General features: G+C 40.7%; 1 protein-coding gene across 4 annotated transcripts; it reads right to left on the minus strand.

Annotated features, from left to right (window-relative positions):
* Positions 1-505: 505 nt before the first annotated feature.
* C2H5orf63 (chromosome 2 C5orf63 homolog) lies at positions 506-22,208 on the minus strand. Of its 4 annotated transcripts, none has more exons than XM_007188505.2 (4): positions 22,152-22,208; positions 6,031-6,151; positions 1,810-1,866; positions 506-1,133 (listed from the first exon to the last, which is right to left on the minus strand). In XM_007188505.2, the coding sequence occupies exons 2-4, from the start codon at positions 6,142-6,144 to the stop codon at positions 966-968; spliced, it is 339 nt and encodes a 112-aa protein (XP_007188567.1). In that variant the 5' UTR covers positions 6,145-6,151; positions 22,152-22,208; the 3' UTR covers positions 506-965. The 4 variants fall into 4 exon arrangements, with proteins under 4 accessions (XP_007188567.1, XP_007188565.1, XP_007188566.1 ...); XM_007188503.2 differs by having other exon boundaries at positions 506-1,145; XM_007188504.2 differs by lacking the exon at positions 22,152-22,208 and adding an exon at positions 21,957-22,139 and having other exon boundaries at positions 506-1,145.
* Positions 22,209-22,485: the final 277 nt, after the last annotated feature.

Here is a 22,485-nt window from a genome sequence, read left to right on the forward strand (position 1 = left end):
CTGCATTGGCAGGCAGATTCTCAACCACTGTGCCACCAGGGACGCCTCCGGCAGTTTTGTTTTTAAATGAATTCATTCCTCTATTGGCTGAACCTGACTAAATACAAATAAGAGTACACAACTACATTTTTAATACTTTACATAAAATGGTGAAGAATATTTTTTCTTTAGATGACATATCTGTTCACTTATGGTCAGATGTGAATTTTCCCCAAGATATTAAAACTTGATAAAACCACTGTCTTAAAAATAGCTGAATTAACTCAGTTGATGATAACTGAAAAACTATCAAAGGCAGTACTCAAATATTACAAATCAGTTTACTGACTACCTGTAAAGCACGTTGAGATTCTTATATACATTTTGGGGTTTAAGTCTTTTGTTTTTCTCAAACGAAGCGTCTTTGGCTAGGATAATTATTCTCTTCTATCCAAAAAAAATGAGCTCTAATTTTAAACAGGTATTATTAAATTCCTCTGAGATAGACTTCATGCAGATGTATTTGTTAAAACATCCTTTTATTGACTGTGCACAGTTATTAACAATTCACATTTCACTTTATCTACCAAGTGGAAGAACATTTATTCTTTCATTAAAAAGTTAAGCCCTTAGGGCAGCAACAGGGACACAGAGCATTCTTCCTATAAACGGCTCTGTCCAGTGAATGTGAAATGCTTCCATATTAATACAAAAGAGAAAAATAAATAAAACAAGTAGATTTCTCCCACCTTTCATCATCCCCTCCCTCCCAGTACACTCCTCTTATTTTATAAAATGCCAACAGGTAAACAGTTCCCACATTGGTACTTCCATTAATCACAAGAGGAATATTACCATTTATTTGGCACCAGTGAGTTCAGAACATCCTTAGAGCTGTGTGAAAGTGACAAAAGGAGCATGAGGCCACAGTCATTTCCTCAGGAAAATGAGTTCCGGACAGAGAGGGTGGAAAATCATGAAGGCGTTCATGAGCCTCCCGCACCTTGCTGCTCAAGTTTCTGGAGCTGTTTTTCAAGTTTTGAGACGTCTACTCGATGCATCATCAGAAACTGGCCGTTCAAATGAAAGACGGGGATGTCAAATTTATACCTGTCATACCAAGCTGAGTTTTCTGGAAGTGTGATGTCCACCTCCTGTAAAATAAACTGAAACAGAGACAGACTAAAGCTCTAGATTTCAGAGAACATGGAACAACGCAACGGCTGTAGTGACAAACTGATCCCCAGACTGGTTCTAACGCTGAGAGGTTTTTACTGTTGTTGTTTGTTTGAGGTCCACAGTCAGCTAATGACCCTGAATTCTGTAACCTGATTGATTTCTTTACATTCCCTAATTTTGCTACTTTTCTGTTACATCTGTTAGGTTCAGCATCTACCTACTACTCAGTTCCCAATGAAATAAACAATGTCCCAACTGGGAAGCTGCCTGAGAATCAAGAAAGACATGTTTTGGCTGTAAGATTGGGAAAGGTATCATGGTTTGCTACAGGAAAACACTTTCATGGAAATGACAACATAAGATAAAAGGAATAGGGACAAAAACTTAACAGAAGGCCCAAATGCTGTACCTGCTAGTTAACTTTGATCATTTTAAGAGTCAGAGTTAGAAAACCAGTACTGCTCAGAGAAAAACACTTAGGTGTAATGACTTTTATGGAAATCAGCACTAAAATCTCTCTCTGAAGAACAGAAAGAAAATTTAAATGAAAAATCATTCAATCTCTTTTCTTAAAGGAAGGATCCAGGCAGATACTTTATACTACATGCAGTATCTATTCCATATACATAAAGCCACACTGTATTATATTACCCTGTTTTTATAAGGCTCCAGTACTTCCTTGGCTTCATCACAAAGGGGGCAGGGATCCTACAGGATGAAAAAAGCCATTAAACCCAAAGAATGGCATTCAGCCTGACAAAAACGACAAGAAGCAGATTATACGTATTTTAAAGGACAGTTTTCTCCCAGGTTAATTATACTGTTTTATTTTCCAAAGCAAAACACTGCCACAGAATCTTATAAATAGCTAGTGTTTCATGGTAAATGGGCTTTCAGCATTTTTTAGCTGTGTTTTGATTTTTCTTGACAAATAAATCTATCTAGTAAATGTTGATGCTTATATTTGTTACACATATATGTGTGTATATATGTATATATGTGTATATATATGTACACACAATACATTTAGATGCTTACATTTTTTTGTTACTGGCTTCATCTAATTGATATCTGGGAAGATTATTTTCCATATCATCTATAGTCCTAGGGCTTTGTCCTTCCTAGGTCAGGAGCACCTTCCAGGCCTGGCTGACATCACCAGAATGTCTTAAAGTCTGTTTTGATTGGGGGGGGGCACTGAGATTTGCCAGCCTGTTTTTCCATTTTTTGTTTTTGTTTTTTTTCGGCCGTGCCGCGCGGCTTGCAGGATCTTAGTTTGCCGACCAGATATTGAACCCGGGCCCATGGCAGTGAAAGTGCAAAGTCATAACCACTGGACTGCCAGGGGATTCCCCAGCCTGTTCTTCCTAATAGCCCACTGGGATGGAGTTAGATAGTGATCGTCCCATCTTTAAAAGGGAAAAATCTCTTGACTTTGGGTGATGACTGTACCAACTCTTCAATGTTTTGTCAGTTTTCTCATTACAAGTGTCAGCAATAGGTTTCCCAGACTAACTCTCCACCTCTGGAGCAAGCGAGTTTTAGTGCCCATTGTTGTTTGCACCCTAACCATCTAGAGGAGAAGTCTGCCGAGAATGCTATGGATCATTGACAGATTTTAAAGGCTTCTCAGGCCTTGACTCAATGAACAGGGACTACTATAGGTTCTCTTGTATCAGCTAAAAATAGATTCAACATTACTGATGCTTATATAAAACCTGCTTTTTAACATGACAGGAAAAGATGAGCTGCTATGGAGGCCCTTCCTCCAGCTTAACTCACCTTATTTTGAAATAAGAACCTGGATCATCAAGACAGTTTTCCTTCAGAAAGTTCTTTTTGGCCGTATTTTCCTGCTTCAGGGCTCATTATGTTATTTTAGCATTATCAATAAACAGATTATGGATAGTCTGTGACTTTTTAAAAAAATTTTAATTTATTTATTTATCTTTGGCTGCGTTAGGTCTTTGTTGCTGTGCCCAGGCTTTCTCTGGTTGCAGCAAGCGGGGGCTACTCTTTGTTGCAGTGCACGGGCTTCTCATTGCAGTGGCTTCTCTTGTTGCGGAGCACGGGCTCTAGGCACGTGGGCTTCAGTGGTTGTGGCGCGTGGGCTCAGCAGTTGTGGTGCACGGGCTTAGTTGCTCTATGGCATGTGGGGTCTTCCCGGACCAGGGCTCCAACCCATGTCCCTTGCATTGGCAGGTGGATTCTTAACCACTGAGCCATCAGGGAAGCCCAGTCTGTGATTTTTAAGATAACCACATTGAAATTCTCTGAGAAAGTTTCAAAAAAGTCAAGAGAGGATCTTAAAAGCAAAAGCAAAACAAGAACCAGTGAAATTGCAGAAGTACCAAATTTGGTACTATTTGCTTTTATAATAAAAAACTTTTATTTTTAATAAAAAAAGTTTTTAATAAAAAAACTTTAGTAGAGCTAGGATCAGGTTTTTTATTTTGTTTTTTTTAAAACACAGGGAACGGGAATTCCCTGGTGGTCCAGTGGTTAAGACTCCACGCTTCCACTGCTGTGAGCCCGGGTTCCATCCCTGGTCGGGGAACTAAGATACCCCAAGCTGTGCGGTGCAGCCAGAAACAAAACAAAACAAACAACCCAGGGACTATGGAAGTCTGGGCAAATTATCACGTGTGTATGTATTTTTATGAGGAAAGGTCATCAAATTTTAAAGAAATCTATGAGCTGAAAAATGACAAGACCCAGTGGTCTGGAACATTTGTACATCCTTGTCTAGGATTTTCAGTGGTGCCAATACAGCACTTATTTACCCTATCCCTGAATTGTAGTGGACATTTGGTGGGTTGGCTGTCTACCACCCACTCTCCTTTCTTGTAGCAAGAATGCTGTGATTTTGCCTCACAGAACTGCTCTCAGCATGTGGCTGACTCCTCCCTGAACGGGGGCGGAATGCCTAATTTAGGCTGAGGCATCCAGCACATCACAGCCCTTCGACTACAAATGGCTCAGGGATCGGCCAATCACAGCCAAAGGATAGTGTGAGGGTTTTGCTGGAGTTTCTGTAGATACCTGAAATGTGAGATCTGAGGCTTGGGATCGCTGCAGTTATCCATATGAAGAGCCAGAGTGTGAACTGATTTAACCTAGAGAATGGAGTGCTGAAGAGACTGGTAATGTGCTTAAGTTTCAGAATCAAGCTACTCCTGAAACCAGACTAACCCATAAAATCCCTTTTTTGTTTAAGCCACTCTGGGTAGTACTTTCTGTTATTTATAACTGAAAGAGACCTGATACTGTACTTTTTCTTTCAGAGGACTGTGAACTCCGGGAGGTGAGAGTAATGTCTTATTATATGTCTAATGACACAAATGAAGGGTTTGGTACAAATTTTAAGCTGAATGGAAGATTAGTGTGTTTTGCTTTGGCACATGTTTCTGGCTAACTTGGCTGTTGTTCAAACTGAAAAATAGTGCAGAATAGTTAGGCTGAGTGAGCATCATTAGCCTTAAGGGATTATTTTATTTTTGTGGTTAATTTTCACACACATTTCTCATATGTAGACACAAATGATGAAATATTTTTGTTCCATAATAATGCAATATATACTTATGAATATGAAAAGTAAAGATTAACTATTTTCAATAAGAAATTTTCAAAAGACTTAAACTTTGTTATTAGATAACTCAGATATATTCAAATTGCTAAAATGCCTGGAATGTGAAAAAAATCTATCAAACAAGAGACCTTTTTTGTTTGAGTTGCAGTATTATTCACTAAAGGTAATTCTATTACCCTGCACCTTATTTCTTTTTTGATTACAAATCACACAAAGTAATGTTAACTAGCAAAAGGAAATCCATGATGTTTGTCTTATAAATTTTAGAGGAAAAAGCTCTTAAAAATTTAAACTTGCTTTATAGCTTAAAACCAGTGTTAGGAATAAGAAAATAAGTAGAGTCAGTCCCATTATTTGTGGATTCTGTATTTGCGAATTCATCTATTAGCCAAAACTTATTTGTAACCCTAAAATCAATACCCAAGTTTTTGTAGTCATTCCCAGACATGCAGGTGCATAGAGCAGTGAAAAATTTGAGTTGCTCAAAGTGCACATTTCTGGCTGAGGTGGGGCAGGATGATGCTCTGCCTTCTTGTTCCAGCTCTCATACTGTAAACAAGTGTCCTTTTCTACTTAGTGCCACTCTTTTTGCATTTTTGTGCTTTTTCTTGGTTATTTTGCCATTTAAAATGGCCCAAGCATAGTGCTGAAGTGCTGTCCAGTGTTCCAAGCATAGGAAGGCTGTGACGTGCCTTACGGAGAAAATACTGTGTTAGATAAGCTTTGTTCAGGCGTAAGTTACAGTGCTGTTGGCCCTGAGCTCAGTGTTAATAAATCAACAATATATGTTAAATAAGGTGCCTTTAAACAGAAACACACATAAAACAAGGTTATGTATTGATCAGTTCAAAAATGTTGTGACCAGAAGCTCATAGGAACCTAACCCTATATTTGCCCTAGAAGCAGTGGTTCAGTACTTGCTAATTCAGTGTTCGTGGTGACTTTATATAACGTGACTATCACAAATAATAAGAGTTGACTATATTTCTAAGTGATACACTTGTAAACATCTGATAGTTCGTTTCTTTCAATGTATGGATCAGATGACGATTAAATATATTAATTTACCTCCTGATAACAGTGACACAATGAAGTATCTGGGTAGGATAAAGAGTTACCACTGTTGTAACTGGAACTGAAAAATTGAGGAGCATGTCTGAAGAAAATTTATACCATTGCTTTCCTTTCAACATTTTTCCCCTTTCTTAAATGTACAACTTTCTTCACCCAACATTTTAATCCTTTATGTTTTTAAAGTAGTGATTTTACTTTTCACTCTGTACCTTTGTGAATAAGGTTAGCACAGGCAGAGCAGTCTTAGAGGCAGATAGATTTCTCAAGAGCCGATGAAAGGAGTGTTTGGCAAGTTGCATGCTATTTCCTTGAAACCAGAGCATCTTAATTCTGCCAAAAGAAAAATAGACCAGTAAAATTATGTGCCCTAGACTTTGCTCTTTATAATAGAAACAGTAAGCTGCAAATCTATGATGGAATTTGAAGACTTCAGATGTGCTTCTTGGAGTCCAGGAGTGTCAGAGAGGCCAAATGTTTGGCAAGTCTTCATGATGCCTCAATATTCACTGTATTCCAAATTTAGAATTTAGAATGGGAAAAAATCCAAATGTATGGATTAGTTGTGTGTCTAATCACTTGGTTTCTGTAAGCAAATTCCATGGGTTTGTTAATTAGATTAAAAAAATTAGGGGCTTCCCTGGTGGCGCAGTGGTTGAGAATCTGCCTGCCAATGCAGGGGACACGGGTTCGAGCCCTGGTCTGGGAAGATCCCACATGCTGCAGAGCGGCTAAGCCCGTGTGCCACAACTGCTGAGCCTGCGCGTCTGGAGCCTGTGCTCCACAGCGGGAGAGGCCGCGACAGTGAGAGGCCCGCGCACGGCGATGAGGAGTGGCCCCCGCTCGCCGCAACTGGCGAAAGCCCTCGCACAGAAACGAAGACCCAACACAGCCAAAAATACATAAATAAATAAATAAATTTATTAAAAAAAAAAAAGAACCACTGTATTGGTCATGGTAAAATTTAAAAAAAAAAAAAATTTAAATTTCACCTGCAGATTTTGCTAGCATCCTGATGATCCCCTAAAATGTGGGAAGTTTCCTGAAATGGTTTTTATTCGCAGAGATAGCTTATCTAATAGGTAAGCATTCAACAATGCCCAGCCACCTTCATGGTAAAGGAGATAGTAAGCAAGAAGCACAAGTCTCCAGCTGAAGGTTAAGGCTATTACTTATGAGATTTATGCCCCTCTGCTGCAAGAGGTGGGGAAACACAGAGCTGTCCTTAGAGGAACTTATAGGGGAGATTAGGCTGAGTTAACCTGTCAAAAACAAAAATCTGCTCAGCTCTTCTAAGAAGTATTTTAAAAGGAGATGGTCATCATTTTTGAAAACATCCACAAATGTACTAGTGTTTCTACTGGAGATATTCCAATAAGAACAGCTTGGTAATAGCAGCATGTCAAACACTAGGCTTTGAAGCTCTCTCATCCTGCTACTTTGCTCGACATAAGACACTCTACTTATTCCTAGTTATTCTACTGAGCCTCCAGCTTTGTCCTTTAAACTACAGATATGATGACTTCACTTTTAAAACACATATGCACTGTTGACTTTATCACTTATCAATATTCCCTGCATGAATTCATTCCTGGTATCTTCATTTCTTAACTTTTCTTTACTCTACCTCTCCAACTTCATCTATCAGTTTCCCCTCCCTTATCTTGGCAACTTGCAGCACAAAGATTCTCTTTCTGTTCCTTGAATAACCAAAGATCGTTTCTTCATCAGGATTTCTGTACTTGCTGTTCCTCTGCATGAAAAACTTAAGTAGCTTCTCATCTGGCCTGGGCTTATGTCACCTCCTTAGAGATGCCTTAGTGACTACCTTACCAATGTGGGCCAGTCCACCACTCTTCTTCCTCATATCTTGCTGCGGTTTTCTTTTATCCTTCACTATGTAAAATTATTTACCTATATGTCCCCTCTACTACAACATGAGTTCCATAGGAGCAGCTACTTGTTCACCCCAATATTCCTGAGCATCTACAATTAACCTGGTACATAGTAGGTGTTCAAATAGTTGTTCGAATGTTAATAGTACTGGAGTGAGCCTTTCCCCCCCTCTTTAGTCTCACCTCTAACCCTGATCAGACACTCAGTGTGCAGAGCAGTCACTATGTGGGCGGATCTCATATCCTAACTAAAGGTCAGTGCTCCTCACGGTGTCCACAAGATGCAGGCCAGCGCGCTGCAGCTGGTCCCAGCCCCTTCACCACCACCTTGAATCTCCTCCTGCTCTGCTCCAGAGAGCATGCCTGTAATAATTATGTACTAATCTCTACTGGTGACCAGGTTTCTCAGCATAAGATTAGCTTTAAACTCATTTCAAACAGAATGATATGACTTTAGAGAAAAGCACTAAATCCATATCAAACCAGAGTAAAGAAGACGGGACAAAAGGATTGGATTCTGATCTGTGAAAACAATAATCTTTCCTTCTCTCTTAAATCCTTAGTCTTCCACTTCTCCCTGGATCTCCCTGCTAACTAAATGGTCCTGATAATGCATAAAAAAGGAATGTGATAAGGATTTTACAAGGACCCAGCATTATTCTAAGGAGGAAAATGGATCTAAACAATTTCGCAATATGCTGTGCTACTTTCAACTAAGTGAGAAGCCCTGGTATATATATTTTCCATAAATTCAGCAGAACCAACACTCCAATAGGTGAATGTGGTTGGAGACAATAGCTTCCAAACATGGCTTTGTCTACAGAGGATATAAAGGAAGGGGAAGTATCAATGGAATGCTAGCCATGTTTACGACAGGTAGAAATTTCTGCATCCTTGGTTTTGGCAAGGCCTTATGCCAACAGTGGCACACCCTGCTAGGGTATGAAGTTAAAGAAACTGTATTAAATGAAGGAGAAAGAAAATTTTAAAAATCAGTTTTGTGAGAGTAAAGGCAGAAAGATAGCTCTTGGAAATGAGAAGGAGCAGGCTATCTAAGGCAGTGACCTAAGGTTACAACCAGGACAGTGAACAGCAGCTGTGTGCTTTTGGTGGAGGGATTTAAGATTTATTGATGTCAGGCTGGTAAGGAATGGAAAACTTACTGCTTTCACCTAACTGAGTTGAGATTGAGGTGTTAAGGCTTTTGTTAAAAAAAAAAAATCACATTCACAATGGAAATCTGCTTCAGTATTTCCAACATGACAAAACACAGCATGTGGTCTTGGTTGCACCCAAGACAAATAAAACCTGTCAGAGTAAACAGAGTTGCTCTTCATTCCAGATTTGCTAGAATACTTGTTCAACCAACCCAAAAAGCTAAGTAAAGTCTTCAGAGATGCCACAATCATCTTGTTTAAAACTAGTTCTCTTTTCCATGTTAGTCTCTATTTCTCCTTTTTTTAAAATATGTATTCAATCACTTAAACATGGCACATTTGTTTACTGAGAAATGCATTAGCATTATGCAGTTTTACTACCTGCATATTTTCCAAATGCCCTAGCGCACTAGGGCACGTGCGTTTCACCACATTGTTAAATTAACTTATTTCTTTGTAGGTACTGTATTATAAAATTATATTAGAGTCTGATACAAAAAAAAATTCCCATACCTCTCCTAGGCAGAAATAAGATATTATGGCTAAAGTTCTGAACACTGGAGTTCACTTAGTTCTAGAAATAAAAAGTAAAATGAAAAATGATACACTCCAACTGGAACACCCCAAACCCTAACACCACTGCTGTCAACGTCACAGTCACCCCATCATGCTTTCTTGAAGTAAAATCTTAATATTGGCTACTCTGACAACGTGACATTTTCATTAGTTCTGTTGTTTTTGAACAGTATCTCAGCACTATAAGAAATACTCTGAAAGGCGGTCTATGCCTGTTGGCTCATGACTGTGGGAGGACAACACCTTTTTGATTATGTCACTGAATTTAGTCATGAAGTGTGTGTCCTTACTACACACAAAGACACAATTTTATCCTTTGTATTTTGTTGCATGCCTCTGTGATATGAACAAAAAGAGCTGTATGCATAATATCAAAGAAGCACAACTGGGTCACCTTTGTCACAGACAAAAAAAAAAAGCATAAGACTGGATTTAGAATGTGCCTAAAACAAATTCCACAGCCTAACAATAAAGATGGTGACTCCTGCTGTTTCAAGTCCACTGCTGCTCAGAGGCACGGATCACCCTGAAAGAGAAAGGGAATGCTGGCTTTTCAACAAAACTGAGGCTGACTTCAGTGGTCTTTATGGCAGAATTAAATACAACATGGAGGAGGACTGACTGGACCAATTCATCCCTCCTTGAAGCAAGATAAGGAAGATAACTTTATAGCATTTTCCCTGCGAAGCACTGAAGGACATACCATTAAAACAACTGATTGCTGCACAGAAAGAAGCCAGGGTCATTTAAGCCTTTATTAAGGATTATTCATTTCTTGCATGAGGAGCTGCCCAGGCTATGGCTGCACATCACTTATGTGGGGTTCCTGGATTCTTCAAACGCTGTGTGTGTCTGATTAGAAGGGAAACAACATTGTTCTCGCTTGAGTAGAGAAACTGACCTTCACTGACCAGAATTTTTATTCATATGAAGAGTCCTTGGGCACACCGAATCTCCAAGCTCACGTGATCCCTCATCAGCAAGCTTCAGTGTTCTTAGCTCATGTGCAAAATCAAAAAGTTTATATCAACTCAGGTACCGCCTTCATTATTAACAGATAATGCTGAAGCTTCTTCACAAGAATACAATATAAATTTAATGCTGAGCTGACATTAACCAAACACTATTACCGTCACTCTCGCTGAACCTGTGTTCCAGAAAGAGAGGCTCAGGGCTTCCGTCCCGTCATTTATGCCATGAGAGATGTTAAGTGCTCCATTTCACATTCATTACCATCTAAGTACAACATTCCTATTTTTACACAATGACTAGAAACACATGCGCGCGCACACACACACACAAACACATCCCTCTCTTGGGAACGAAATCCATTATTTTAGATTACTGAAAGTTTATGTAATGAGGTGAGGTTGCTCTTAGGGGACTCATCTGGGTCACTGGGCTCTACCTAATCCAGGGAAACAGGGACAAATGATGCCTCCCCAGTGGTCTTATATGCTTTTGGTCAGTCAGCTGTGTCCAAACCTCCCTCTCTCCCAAACAAGTGAGAGCCTACCCTAGGATCTTGGGCCCAAGTGTGGAGCCAAGAGTGACAAGGAGACGCAGCATATAGAGACACAATCAAAGCTGCAAATTGAGCAGATACTTTGAGGTGTCAATTCCAAGGGGCTAAGCAGGGTTAGAATGAGGCTATAGAACAGAAACAGAGGGTAGGGGGTGGAAGGCAACCTGGAGCGGGGCCCTCACTCCCTGCGTGCGTGAGATCTCAGGTGCTTTTTCAGCACCTCAGCCACAGCAGTCAGGGTACCTGGCCAGGGGAACTGCCAAGGAGGTAGCACCAACTCAGACATGATATTACAACAAGGATCCCCAGCTCACCACCCATCTGTGGGCCCACTTGTACATGGCCTCATGCTCAGCTTCATTCTTTCTTTTTTTTTTTTTTAATAACATAACATTATATTAGTTTCAGGTGTAAAACATAATGATTTGATATTTGCATACATTGTGAAATGATCACCACAGCCTCGCCTGGCTATGCATTTGGACTGCTGATTTGATCCCACATAACACATGAAACCCTGAACAGACATACCCTGCATGTCCACTCCATTCCCTGCAGCTTCTACTTCCAGGCTTCAGTGCCAACAGGTTTACCACATGGGGGCAGAGAAGCCTGTAGAGAATCAGTCCCAGAAAGGAATGACTGGTCATATGAGTTCCTACAGACAAAACCCCTTTTTATTTTTTTTAAAATTATTACCATGACTGTGGGGTTTCCAAGTATCTGGATGTCTCTACTACACTGTTTGAATGCAATAGGTGCTCTGTTAATTTGCATTCAACACACTGATTTGTGCAAAAGTTTTCTAACTATTTGAAGTGTGGGCCTGGCCTAACCAGTAAGATTATAATTTCACTGAAGGTATATGGCATTTACATATCCATCACTTGGTACATACACTCTGCCCCCCTATCCCCCCCTCACCGCTTCAAATTCTTAGCAAAATAAGCCATTATTGTTTTTTCTTCATCCTGTCTGGTGTTTAGTCCATTTCTTTCCCTCCAAATAAAACTCTCACATGGAGAAATCAACTCCACATTCTGTATACAAGCAACAAGAATTACAGAGATGTACTCCAGCGGATTCAGGAGGAGGGAGTTAAATTCTTCACTGAAACAATATAAATACAAGAGAGATCACAACAGGGACATCCAATGGGCAACTTTAAATGTCATAAGAGAAAGGAAGGGAAGAGTACTATGGGCTGAGATTGGAAGTGGTTTCACGAGAGAAGGATCCTAAATCATGTAGGATTTCGATACGTAGAAAAAGGGGAAGCATTCCGAAGCCAGGGTTAGACACAAAGGCATGAAGTAGAAATGCTGTGGCCTTTTGGATGGGAGCCAATGAAGGGTTTTAAACGAGAGTGATGTGATAAAATCGGTGTTTTAGGAGATTGATCTGGCAGCAGCGAGCAGGATGGCTGCAAAGGAAAGAAGAATGGCGACGGGAAAGAGTTCAGTTATGAAAATCCAGGTGTGGGGTGAGATCATTCATTCAACAATTACCTACTGTTTTCCATGTCTTAGATACTCATAGGTACTGGGTTCAGTGGTGAACAGAAAAGTCAAGTCCCTGGCCTCATGGGGTCCATATAATAGGGAAGTTAAAGAGACTCTTTTATGTCTCTCAACATCAGACAGTGGTAAGCAGAGGGAAGGGAGTGAAACAGGGTGATGTGATGGTGACTAAGGCAGGTCCTTTAAATAAAATGCTCTGAGCAGGTGTCATTTTTGCTGAGACTAAAGGCTGAGAAGGTACAAAGATCTGAAGGAAGAGCATTTTGGGGACAGGGAACAGTAAGTGCAAAGACTCTGGGGTAAGGACAACCTTGACTTAGTGGAAGAAACAGAAAGGACCATGTGGCTAAAGCACAGTAAGCAAGGGGAAGAGTGGAGGAGACAGGTCACTGGGGGTTGGATCACCTAAGGCCTCACAGGCTATGTTAAAGAACTGAGGTTCTGTTTTCACACAGTTAGATTTAGAGGAGGGAAGTGATGGGTCTCATGTACATTTTATATTTATTTATTTATTTAAAAGATTTTTTTTTTTTTGATGTGGACCATTTTTAAAGTCTTTATTGAATTTGTTACAATATTGTTTCTGTTTTATGTTTTGGTGTTTTGGCCACGAGGCATGTGGGATCATAGCTCCCTGACCAGGGATCGAACCTTCACCCCCCCTGCATTGGAAGGTGAAGTCTTAACCACTGGACCGCCAGGGAAGTCCCTCATGTGCATCTTAAAAAGATGACTTTAATGCTGTGTGAGAATGGATGGCAAGAGTGGAAGCAGGGACCCAGTTAGGGGCTAGTGCCGTAGTCCAGGTGAGAAAGGAGGGTGGTGTGGACAGGGCCAAAAGGACCTGCCAATGAACTGGATATGAGGAATTAAAAATGACAGTAAGGACTATTCTAGTTTTGGTTTTGAGCTGCTGGGTGGGTGGCAGTGCCATTTACTAAAATGGCAGCTGAGGCAGGAACAGATTGAGGGATGTGTGGGTCTGGGAGCTCAGTGAGGGACAAGCTGAGACTCAAGTAGAAAGTCGCATGTACAGGTTTGGTAGTCAGGAGAGAAACCAGGGCTGAAGATAAAAATTTGAGACTCCCTCAGTTTAAGGGCTGTAATTACACCCGAGATCATGAGATCATCTAAACAGCAGAGAAAAAGAAGAGGACCCAGGACAAATCTCTGAGGCAATCCAACATTCAGAAGTTGGGTAGAGGGCTTCCCTGGTGGCGCAGTGGTTGAGAATCTGCCTGCTAATGCAGGGGACACGGGTTCGAGCCCTGGTCTGGGAAGATCCCACATGCCACGGAGCAGCTGGGCCCGTGAGCCACAGGTACTGAGCCTGCGCGTCTGGAGCCTGTGCCCCGCAACGGGAGGGGCCGCGATAGTGAAAGGCCCGCGCACCGCGATGAAGAGCGGTCCCCGCACCGCGATGAAGAGTGGCCCCCACTTGCCGTAACCAGAGAAAGCCCTCGCACGAACTGAAGACCCAACACAGCCAAAAATAAATAAATAAATAAAAATAAATAAAGTAGCTAAAAAAAAAAAAAAAAAAAAAAAAAAAAAAAAGAAGTTGGGTAGAGAGGAGCCAGCAAAGGAGGCAGAAAGAAAGGTTGGTGAGGTAGGAGGAAAATCAGAAAAGTGGGCCATCATGGAAGCCAACAGGAGAAAGTGTCTCCAGAAAGAGGGGAGTGGCCCACTGTCAAAAAGAGTGATGAGGGCTTGGACTAGAATAGGGGTAGTCAAAGAAGCTACCACAAATCAGATGAGATGCGTCTCATGTTGCTCCAAAAGAATGAAACCTTCTAACCAATGGCTACCCCTAAAATGAACTACCTTGTCTGACTCTTGCCTAATTTCACATCTTAAGTAAAAGGGGATACTTCTGGTGAGGATGGAGGCAGTGGGGTAGGGGAGAAGAGTAAAAGCAAAATTTGGTTGGGTGTCTTAAAAAGAGATAATAAATGTAAAAATCATTGTATAAGTTAAAAAGCAGAATAGAGAAATAAGGCTTAACTATTTATTACTAAATAATACAAAAAATAAGGTATTGTTATTAATAATGTTAATGATGATGTTTCTACTGACTGAAATGTGCTTTTACTGGCCCCAAAAGGAAGATTTAAAACTCTAGGTATAATAGTCTCAGAAACAGGGAATTGCAAAACTGAAAAATATTTCAAACAGATATAGCTGAAAACTTCAGACTGTGAACATTACTTAAATAGGAATTCCTAAGACATGATATCACTGATTAAAGACCCAGCATATTTATCTTCTACTAAGACTGAATACCTAGACCAGCAAATACCTCGGCACCAGGTACTGGCTTACTTTACTCAGGTTTCACATAGTTACAGAACAGGGCACTGAAATTCAGTTTGCAAGGGGTAGAGGTTTCCCCTTGATAGGTTCTGAACAAAAGTCACTTCCCTTCCAGTTGCTCCTTCCGAATACTTGCCTTTATATTTTCAAGGAAGAGAAAATTCAGTACCACTATTATTTTACCAATGATATCCTCAACCCAAGCCTGGTACATCAAAACAGAAGCTGCCTAGGCAGTGGTAAAGTTGGATTTATTAATAATCTTTAAAGACAAAACTTGTTCCAAAGTATTTTTGAATAAATTATGTAGAGAGGTCAAAGTAAATTTAAATGAACATAGTTCCCACGAACTCATCAGTCAGGGGAATTAAGCACAAATGGTATGATTCTTCATCTATAGCTTTAAAGTTACTCTTTCTTACAGAGTTTCAGTTGGAATTCAGCATGTTTGAATTCCTGGGTGCATTTCTGTGTGAAGATTTCATAAATATAAACCCCAAAGACAGGCAACTCCATTAATTAGTTCTCTGATGCTAGGCAATTCCTCATCTCTTTAAGCCTGTTTCATCAACTGTAAAATGGAAATACAACCCCCTGTCCTGTTCTCTCGTTTTACAGAGACTAGGAGAAACTCTGCCCATAGGCTTTGCTTATTAAATATCCTCCAGATCAGAGAAGGGGAAACCACATACAGAAGAAATGCCATGGCAATAGCTCAAGACGTCAAAGGTCTCCAAAGAAAGGCTTGGAAGTAGTTACCTGTAGGAGTCTAAAATGCTAGGCCATTTAAAGAGGACCAAAATTCATACATAGATCTGGGCAGAAGCGTAAACGGGCTTGCTCTTCGCAAACTCGCTTCTCTAGCTCCTCAGTCATAACTGGGAAGCCTTGGCATCAGAAAAGACCCAGCAGGAAAATGGGGGAGGCGACATTAGGGTGGCCGGACACTGATCTTGCAACTGTTTGAGCATCTGAGATGGAAAAGTGCCTCCGAAAAGGAAGAATAATGTGTTTCTTTCTTATTGATGGACACATTTAAAGAATGATTTTTAATGGCAGACCCTCATCATCTTGGCATTCTCCTCCATGTCCAGAAGTGCTGCTGTGTTTGCCTAGGCGTATAGCAAGCTGACAAATGTGAAATGAAAGGGAGGAGGAATCTTCAGAGTAAGCAAGAGTTTGTTTTAGAATCTTTGGACCTTAGCAGTCACATTTTCCAGATCGTTGCTTCAGAGGAGTCTACCTGGTAATGGGGTTGGTTTCCAGAAAAACATTCAGCTAAGAAAAATAAAATGAAGATGCTGATCAAGAACAGTAATATACTGTTACTATACACTCCCTCTAGCACCCAGGGGTCCAGAGGGGATTCTGGACTAATTCTTATTAACCCAGTGGGGCTTGCACACACTGTACCCCTCCCCTTATCCTCAACCCTGAAGATACTGACTCAGCATCTGGCCTAGAGCCAGAGGCATATTCTGAATTCAGAGTGTGCAACAATGTTCAGTACTATTAAGACATAATGGCTGCTCTTCCATAAGTGGTGCTGGGAAAACTGGACAGCTACATGGAAAAGAATGAAATTAGAACACTCCCCGACACCATACATGAAAATAAACTCAGAATGGATTAAAGACCTACATGTAAGGCCAGACACTATAAAACTCTTAGAGGAAAACATAGGAAGAACACTCTATGACATAAATCACAGCAAGATCCGTTTTGACCCACCTCCTAGAGAAATGGAAATAAAACCAAAAATAAGCAAATGGGACCTAATGAAACTTAAAAGCTTTTGCACAGCAAAGGAAACCATAAACAAGACGAAAAGACAACCCTCAGAATGGGAGAAAATATTTGCAAATGAAGCAACTGACAATGGATTAATCTCCAAAATATACAAGCAGCTCATGCAGCTCAATATCAAAAAAACAAACAACCCAATCCAAAAATGGGCAGAAGACCTAAATAGACATTTCTCCAAAGAAGATATACAGATTGCCAACAAACATATGAAAGGATGCTCAACATTACTAATCACTAGAGAAATACAAATCAAAACTACAATGAGGTATCACCTCACACCGGTCAGAATGGCCATCATCAAAAAATCTACAAACAATAAATGCTGGAGAGGGTGTGGAGAAAAGGGAACCCTCTTGCACTGTTTGTGGGAATGTAAATTGATACAGCCACTATGGAGAACAGTATGGAGGTTCCTTAAAAAACTAAAAATAGAACTACCATATGACCCAGCAATCCCACTACTGGGCATATACCCTGAGAAAACTATAGTTCAAAAAGAGTCATGTACCACAGTGTTCATTGCAGCACTATTTACAATAGCCAGGACATGGAAGCAACCTAAGTGTCCATTGACAGATGAATGGATAAATAAGATGTGGCACATATATACAATGGAATATTACTAAGCCATAAAAAGAAACGAAACTGATTTATTTATAGTGAGGTGGATGGACCTACAGAGTCTGTCATACAGAGTGAAGTAAGTCAGAAAGAGAAAAATACCGTATGCTAACACATATATATGGAATCTAAAAACAAAAATGGTTCTGATGAACCTAGGGGCAGGACAGGAATAAAGATGCAGACATAGAGAATGAACTTGAGGACACGGAGAGGGGGAAGGGTAAGCTGGGATGAAGTGAGAGAGTGGCAAGGACATATATACACTACCAAATGTAAAATAGATAGCTAGTGGGAAGCAGCCGCCTAGCACAGGGAGATCAGCTAGGTGCTTTGTGACCACCTAGAGGGGTGGGATAGGGAGGGTGGGAGGGAGGCGCAAGAGGGAGGGGATATGGGGATATATGTACACGTATAGCTGATTCACTTTGTTATACAGCAGCAACTAACACAACAATGTAAAGCAATTATACTCCAATAAAGATGTTAAAAAAAAAAAAAAAAAAGGACATAATGGCCGCAAAGCTGTTCCTGAAAGCCAAGAAAGCCTGAATAATGTGGTTGGGTTATATCATACATGAGGGCTTAACAGAGTTTAAAAATCAATTTGAAAATTCCCTCATTCCATAAAGATAGCATTTAAGATGAGGGCAAAATCATGCTAGTTCAAGGGATGGGAACAAAGTACATAAGGAATTATGCAGACTCCTCTCCACATTATCCTTCTTAACCAAAATGACCCATTCCCTTTGAAGGTATATCTGATACCTAATACTGACCCAGAAAGAAGTCAATTTCATTAAAACATCTTAGTCTTATTGTACCCAGCTAGTAATGCCAGTTTCCTTGCTATTTAAAAAGCACACAACTTTATTTCCAAAAGTAATTGTTTGCAATTCAAACTCCATCCGCCCAGGCAGTGCCTTCCATTTGTCACTAATACTCCACCATTGCCAATTCATCTTGCCAATTCATCTTGCCATCTTCATCCACATGACCACACAAGACCTGAAAGATGTTTCACTCATTTTTAGCCATTTTGTAGCAGATGACTTTGGAACATTTGAGATATTAAATCCAGCATTTCTTGGGACTTGTAACACTAATACCTGAATGTTAGGAACTATCCACTCTTGAGGTCATGCCCCAGGCCACCCTCAGTTATGTGAGATTCTGCAATTCTCTGAGTCCTATTCTGTTACTTAAAACTTGTCACTGATAGAAAATCTTAATATTTTGGAACTGGATTCCAAGACACTTTGGAGATTTCCCTTGCTTTATGGATAAAGGAACTGTTTTACCAAAGCCTTTTATACTGCAATTTTTTTTTCTCTATATTTTCTCTTTGAACAGTGCCTATTTTTATGTATAATGAGACCAACACAGAATTCTCAGAACTGCAAGGGACCTCCAAGTTCAACCCCCTTTTTTCCAAAAAAAGTCTCAAAAAGTTTTATACATTAATCCTCAGAGTATACTGAATAACAGATAGCACATTTTGTTTAAGATTTAATTTAAAGATGGAGAGAATGAGGAAAAGTCTCAGTTTCGGATGGCAGAATTCTTTTACTATAAGAACGAGGTTCTGATCTCTAAATCTAAGATGATACAGATTAACTTTATTTTTGAACTTGGAGAAACAGAGCTGCATTTAGATCTATCTCTTTTTTTTTTTTTTTCCAGTCTATATCCTAAGCTGCTTCGGCTGACTGAATTTCTATTAAATAACAGTATCCTTTCTCTTGGCTGACTGGAAGAACTACAGGTTTTAAGAACAAAAGAGTTTAAAAAATTAAATAATTCAGTCTTATGTCCTTCCCCCTGACTAAAGTAGAAGCCACTTCCCCATTATTTCATGATTAATATGAAAAAGTACAGAAACAATGAGAGGAAGTTCATCTGTTTCCAGTAGTAACATTCTGGTTTCTGTTGGAATTCCATTGGCAACAGAAGGAAGCAGCATATGCCACATGCCTGCCCTATTACAATACAAAAAGCTGTCAACTTTGAACTCTTTTGAAATGTTAGTAAAGTAGAAAAGATGATTGTGGCTTTCCTTCAACATTATTTGGGTAACCTAGCCTTAAAATAGTGAACAAACATAAGTCCTTTATCCTTAAGGCAGGACCAAACCAAGATATTAGTGACCTAGGTAAGCTAATAATTTGGCATACCTTCAAATGGATACTTTTCAAATATTCACTCAACAGGTGTTTGGGTGAGGAGTTGGGCATGGCAGGCCTTGAGAGAGAGTGGAAAGGGGGCTGGCGAGGCCTTTCAGTTTGCATACTCTATTCAGTATAACAAAGGCCACACAACTGATCAGGCTAGATCTCCTTGGAAGGCAGTTTGTTGACCATCTGTAGATTTTCAAATATGCCCTTCCCTACTCCAAGCTGTTTATCGAGGCATTAGTAACTGCAGCATTTATAACTGCACTGGTAGCTCCTTGAAAGGTTACTGCTTTATATTCTTTTCTCTACCTTGTTGCATTCCCAGCGATGCTTTCACAGTCCTTATAGATCCAGCCTCCCTTCTATACCATGTACTGAGTGTTTGTTATGTGCCAGGCACCGTGCCAGATACTAGAAATATAAAAGTGATTGAGATACTTTCCCTGCCCTTAAGGACACACCTTGGGTAGAGGAAAGATTTACAAACAAATAATACAATACCACAGTGATGAAGCCTATAGCAGTAAAATGGTTATTACTAGATATTACAGGTAAAATGCTCTGAAATCCTTTCTTAAAATAGAAGGTATTTTGAATGTGCCTCTATCTCTGGAAATCTTAGCTTGGGTAAGGATTGGAATAAAAAGAGAGTAATGTTTTCATGCCTTCAGTTCTCTGCGGCTGTAACTGAGATGGGAAGGTAGGGATGTGGAATAATATCTACGTGAAACTTAACCCAAACCTTTCACTTTGCATATTCTTCCTCAAATAATTTTGTCTCTCAAACTTGCTATGTGATACTAGGGGAAGGATGAAGGAAGCTCACCTAGTCCCTTGCTACCTGTGTAGCTACACATCCCTGGATCCAGATAGTTTCTCCCCTTCAAAATAATTGCAAACAAGATTAAAACTGCATGCAGGAACGATTCCAGCTGGCTTTTGGCTTCCTCTGATGTACACTCCTTGAATAAAGCAGTGGCAAAATTAGATTTAAAATAAGGAACATAAAAAAAAAAGTACTACTTGTACCAGATCTCCTCAAGGTCCTGCTACGTGTGAAACCCTGAGCCCTGGCATTAGAGTAACTAAATGCATCAGCCAGCTGGAGTATGCACATGTTATGAAATACAAAAACCTTAATAATTAAAAAAAACTTATTTTGAAGGCATACTTCCACATTGCCTCTGGGTACTTAAGAGTCCGCGAGAACCAGGCATCTGGAATAAAACTGAAATACAGTCCAATAAATTCCGAAGTTGGAAAATCCTCCTCTCTATTTCCTTACCTGCCATCAATCCATCTAAAGAAAACCACATAGCCATATTTTCCTCCGATAAAGGAGACATGAAAATATTGATCCTTCCTTGGCAGGTAGCTACTACTGACCACAATAAGCATGAAGAAAGAAACTCTGCGGAGTCTGCCTTTCTAAAACACCAGCCCCGCCCTTAATTTTCACAACAGGCCCTTTCTGGTTCCAGGCAATTCCTCAGCAGAACAGGACCCAGGTTACTAGGCTACGACATTTCACACAGAACCATGATTAGTTCTGCCTTACCCCCAATATTACTATAACCACTCAGTATTTCCAGGGCACACCTCTTTTTCCAAGTGTTTTAAATCTCAATGCATACAGCTGTAAATATTGGTAGAGAGCCTCATAAGCATTTTCACACAGTATTCCTGAGATAATTAGTAAATGAGAAGACTGTGGCCTCTAACAGCCACTTCATCTTTAGCAGTCCCACACTGAGACATGGCTCTCATGGCTGCCTAACCAAGGTAATGTGTGGTTAAGGAGATGTGCTTATGCTGGGAAGTGTGCTAGAAAGTGTGGGGGGCATAACAGATCTTAGACATTATCCCTGTCCTGGAGGAGCTGAGAATCTTGGGGTTTAGCTGGGCCATACTGTGGATTTTTCTTTTAAGTGCTCTAAAATATAAAGTACGATGTAAAATACTTTCTGTTAAGAAACAAGAATAAAGATCTGCCAGGCAAAAAACTCCTTGTTCTTCAACAGAACAGCCTTAGAAACAGACACTTGCCTATTCATGTTAGCAGCAATTTAGTAGGCACTTTGTAACTCTGGACTTACTTTAAAAAATTGTATGAGCGATATATGTCAGGGGTGACTGACAAGGCTAAGTATTTGAGAACAGTACAGTCTCTGATTTATTCTGTAATGGTTCAGCACCCAGAGGGCTGCTTTTGCCCAACAAAGGCAGACAGGGGGTCCAGAGAGCCCCAGGACTCACAGTGCTCCTGCCAGCACCCACGATTAAACCTTTCAGCCCTCAATTAAAGGTCAACATGGTTGCTCAAAAATATTTATTTAAAAAGGCAGTCATCTCAGCCAGTCGAGATTATATTACCACTTCATAGAACTCGAATAAATCCGAAGCAGGGCATCTGTGAATTACGGAAGAAGCATGAAGCTGTGATGTTTTCTGCTTCCTCTTAAAAAGCTACCTTTCCCACCCGTGATTCTGTTCACTTCCCAGAGCGCCATCGCGCGCGCGCGCGCGCACACACACACACACACACACTCACGCTTATAATTTGACCCCGGAGGTTCACGGATTTATGGCTCCCGGTTTAATTAAATTTCCTGTAGTGACAATCGAAACCGGCAGCGTGCGGCGCAGTGTGGGGCTCCCGTGCCCCCCTCTCCAGCCCGCGTGCCGGCTCCAGGGTGGGGGGGTCCCGCGAGCGCCCACCTGCCGGCGCCCGACCACCGGCACCCACCTGAGCTTTGGCTGCTCGGGTCGCCGCTTCCGCCGTGCGCCGACACTTCCGCCCCGGCCGCCAGGCGCCCGCCCCGCACTTCCGCCCCGGCCCGCAGCCGCTCGGGCTGGCGTCAGTGGATCCCAGGTCCGAGCCGATCGTCCCTCTGAAGGCTGGCCGCGCTTGGGATGTTACGCATGAAAAGAGAGATACAAGAACCAAGGCCACACTGTTTAAAAAAAAAAGTCCACGGAAAAGTGACCTGGCATGTTTGGGAACCATTAATAACGAGCATCAGGTGTGAGAAAATAATAATACTCAAAGCTAACACGTATTGATTGCTCACCATCAGCTT

This window comes from Balaenoptera acutorostrata, chromosome 2, assembly GCF_949987535.1.
Source record: "Balaenoptera acutorostrata chromosome 2, mBalAcu1.1, whole genome shotgun sequence".
Lineage (NCBI taxonomy): Eukaryota > Metazoa > Chordata > Mammalia > Artiodactyla > Balaenopteridae > Balaenoptera > Balaenoptera acutorostrata.

Bases quoted from the DNA above. Each gene is read 5' to 3' on its own strand.
- C2H5orf63 (XM_007188503.2), bottom strand. From the start codon at position 6,144: ATGCTCTGGTTTCAAGGAAATAGCATGCAACTTGCCAAACACTCCTTT. The intron at 1,867-6,030 runs GTACAGAGTGAA...TTCATCCTGTAG, and splicing joins TGCTAACCTTATTCACAAAG to GATCCCTGCCCCCTTTGTGA. The intron at 1,146-1,809 runs GTAATATAATAC...TCTCTGTTTCAG, and splicing joins TGGAGCCTTATAAAAACAGG to TTTATTTTACAGGAGGTGGA.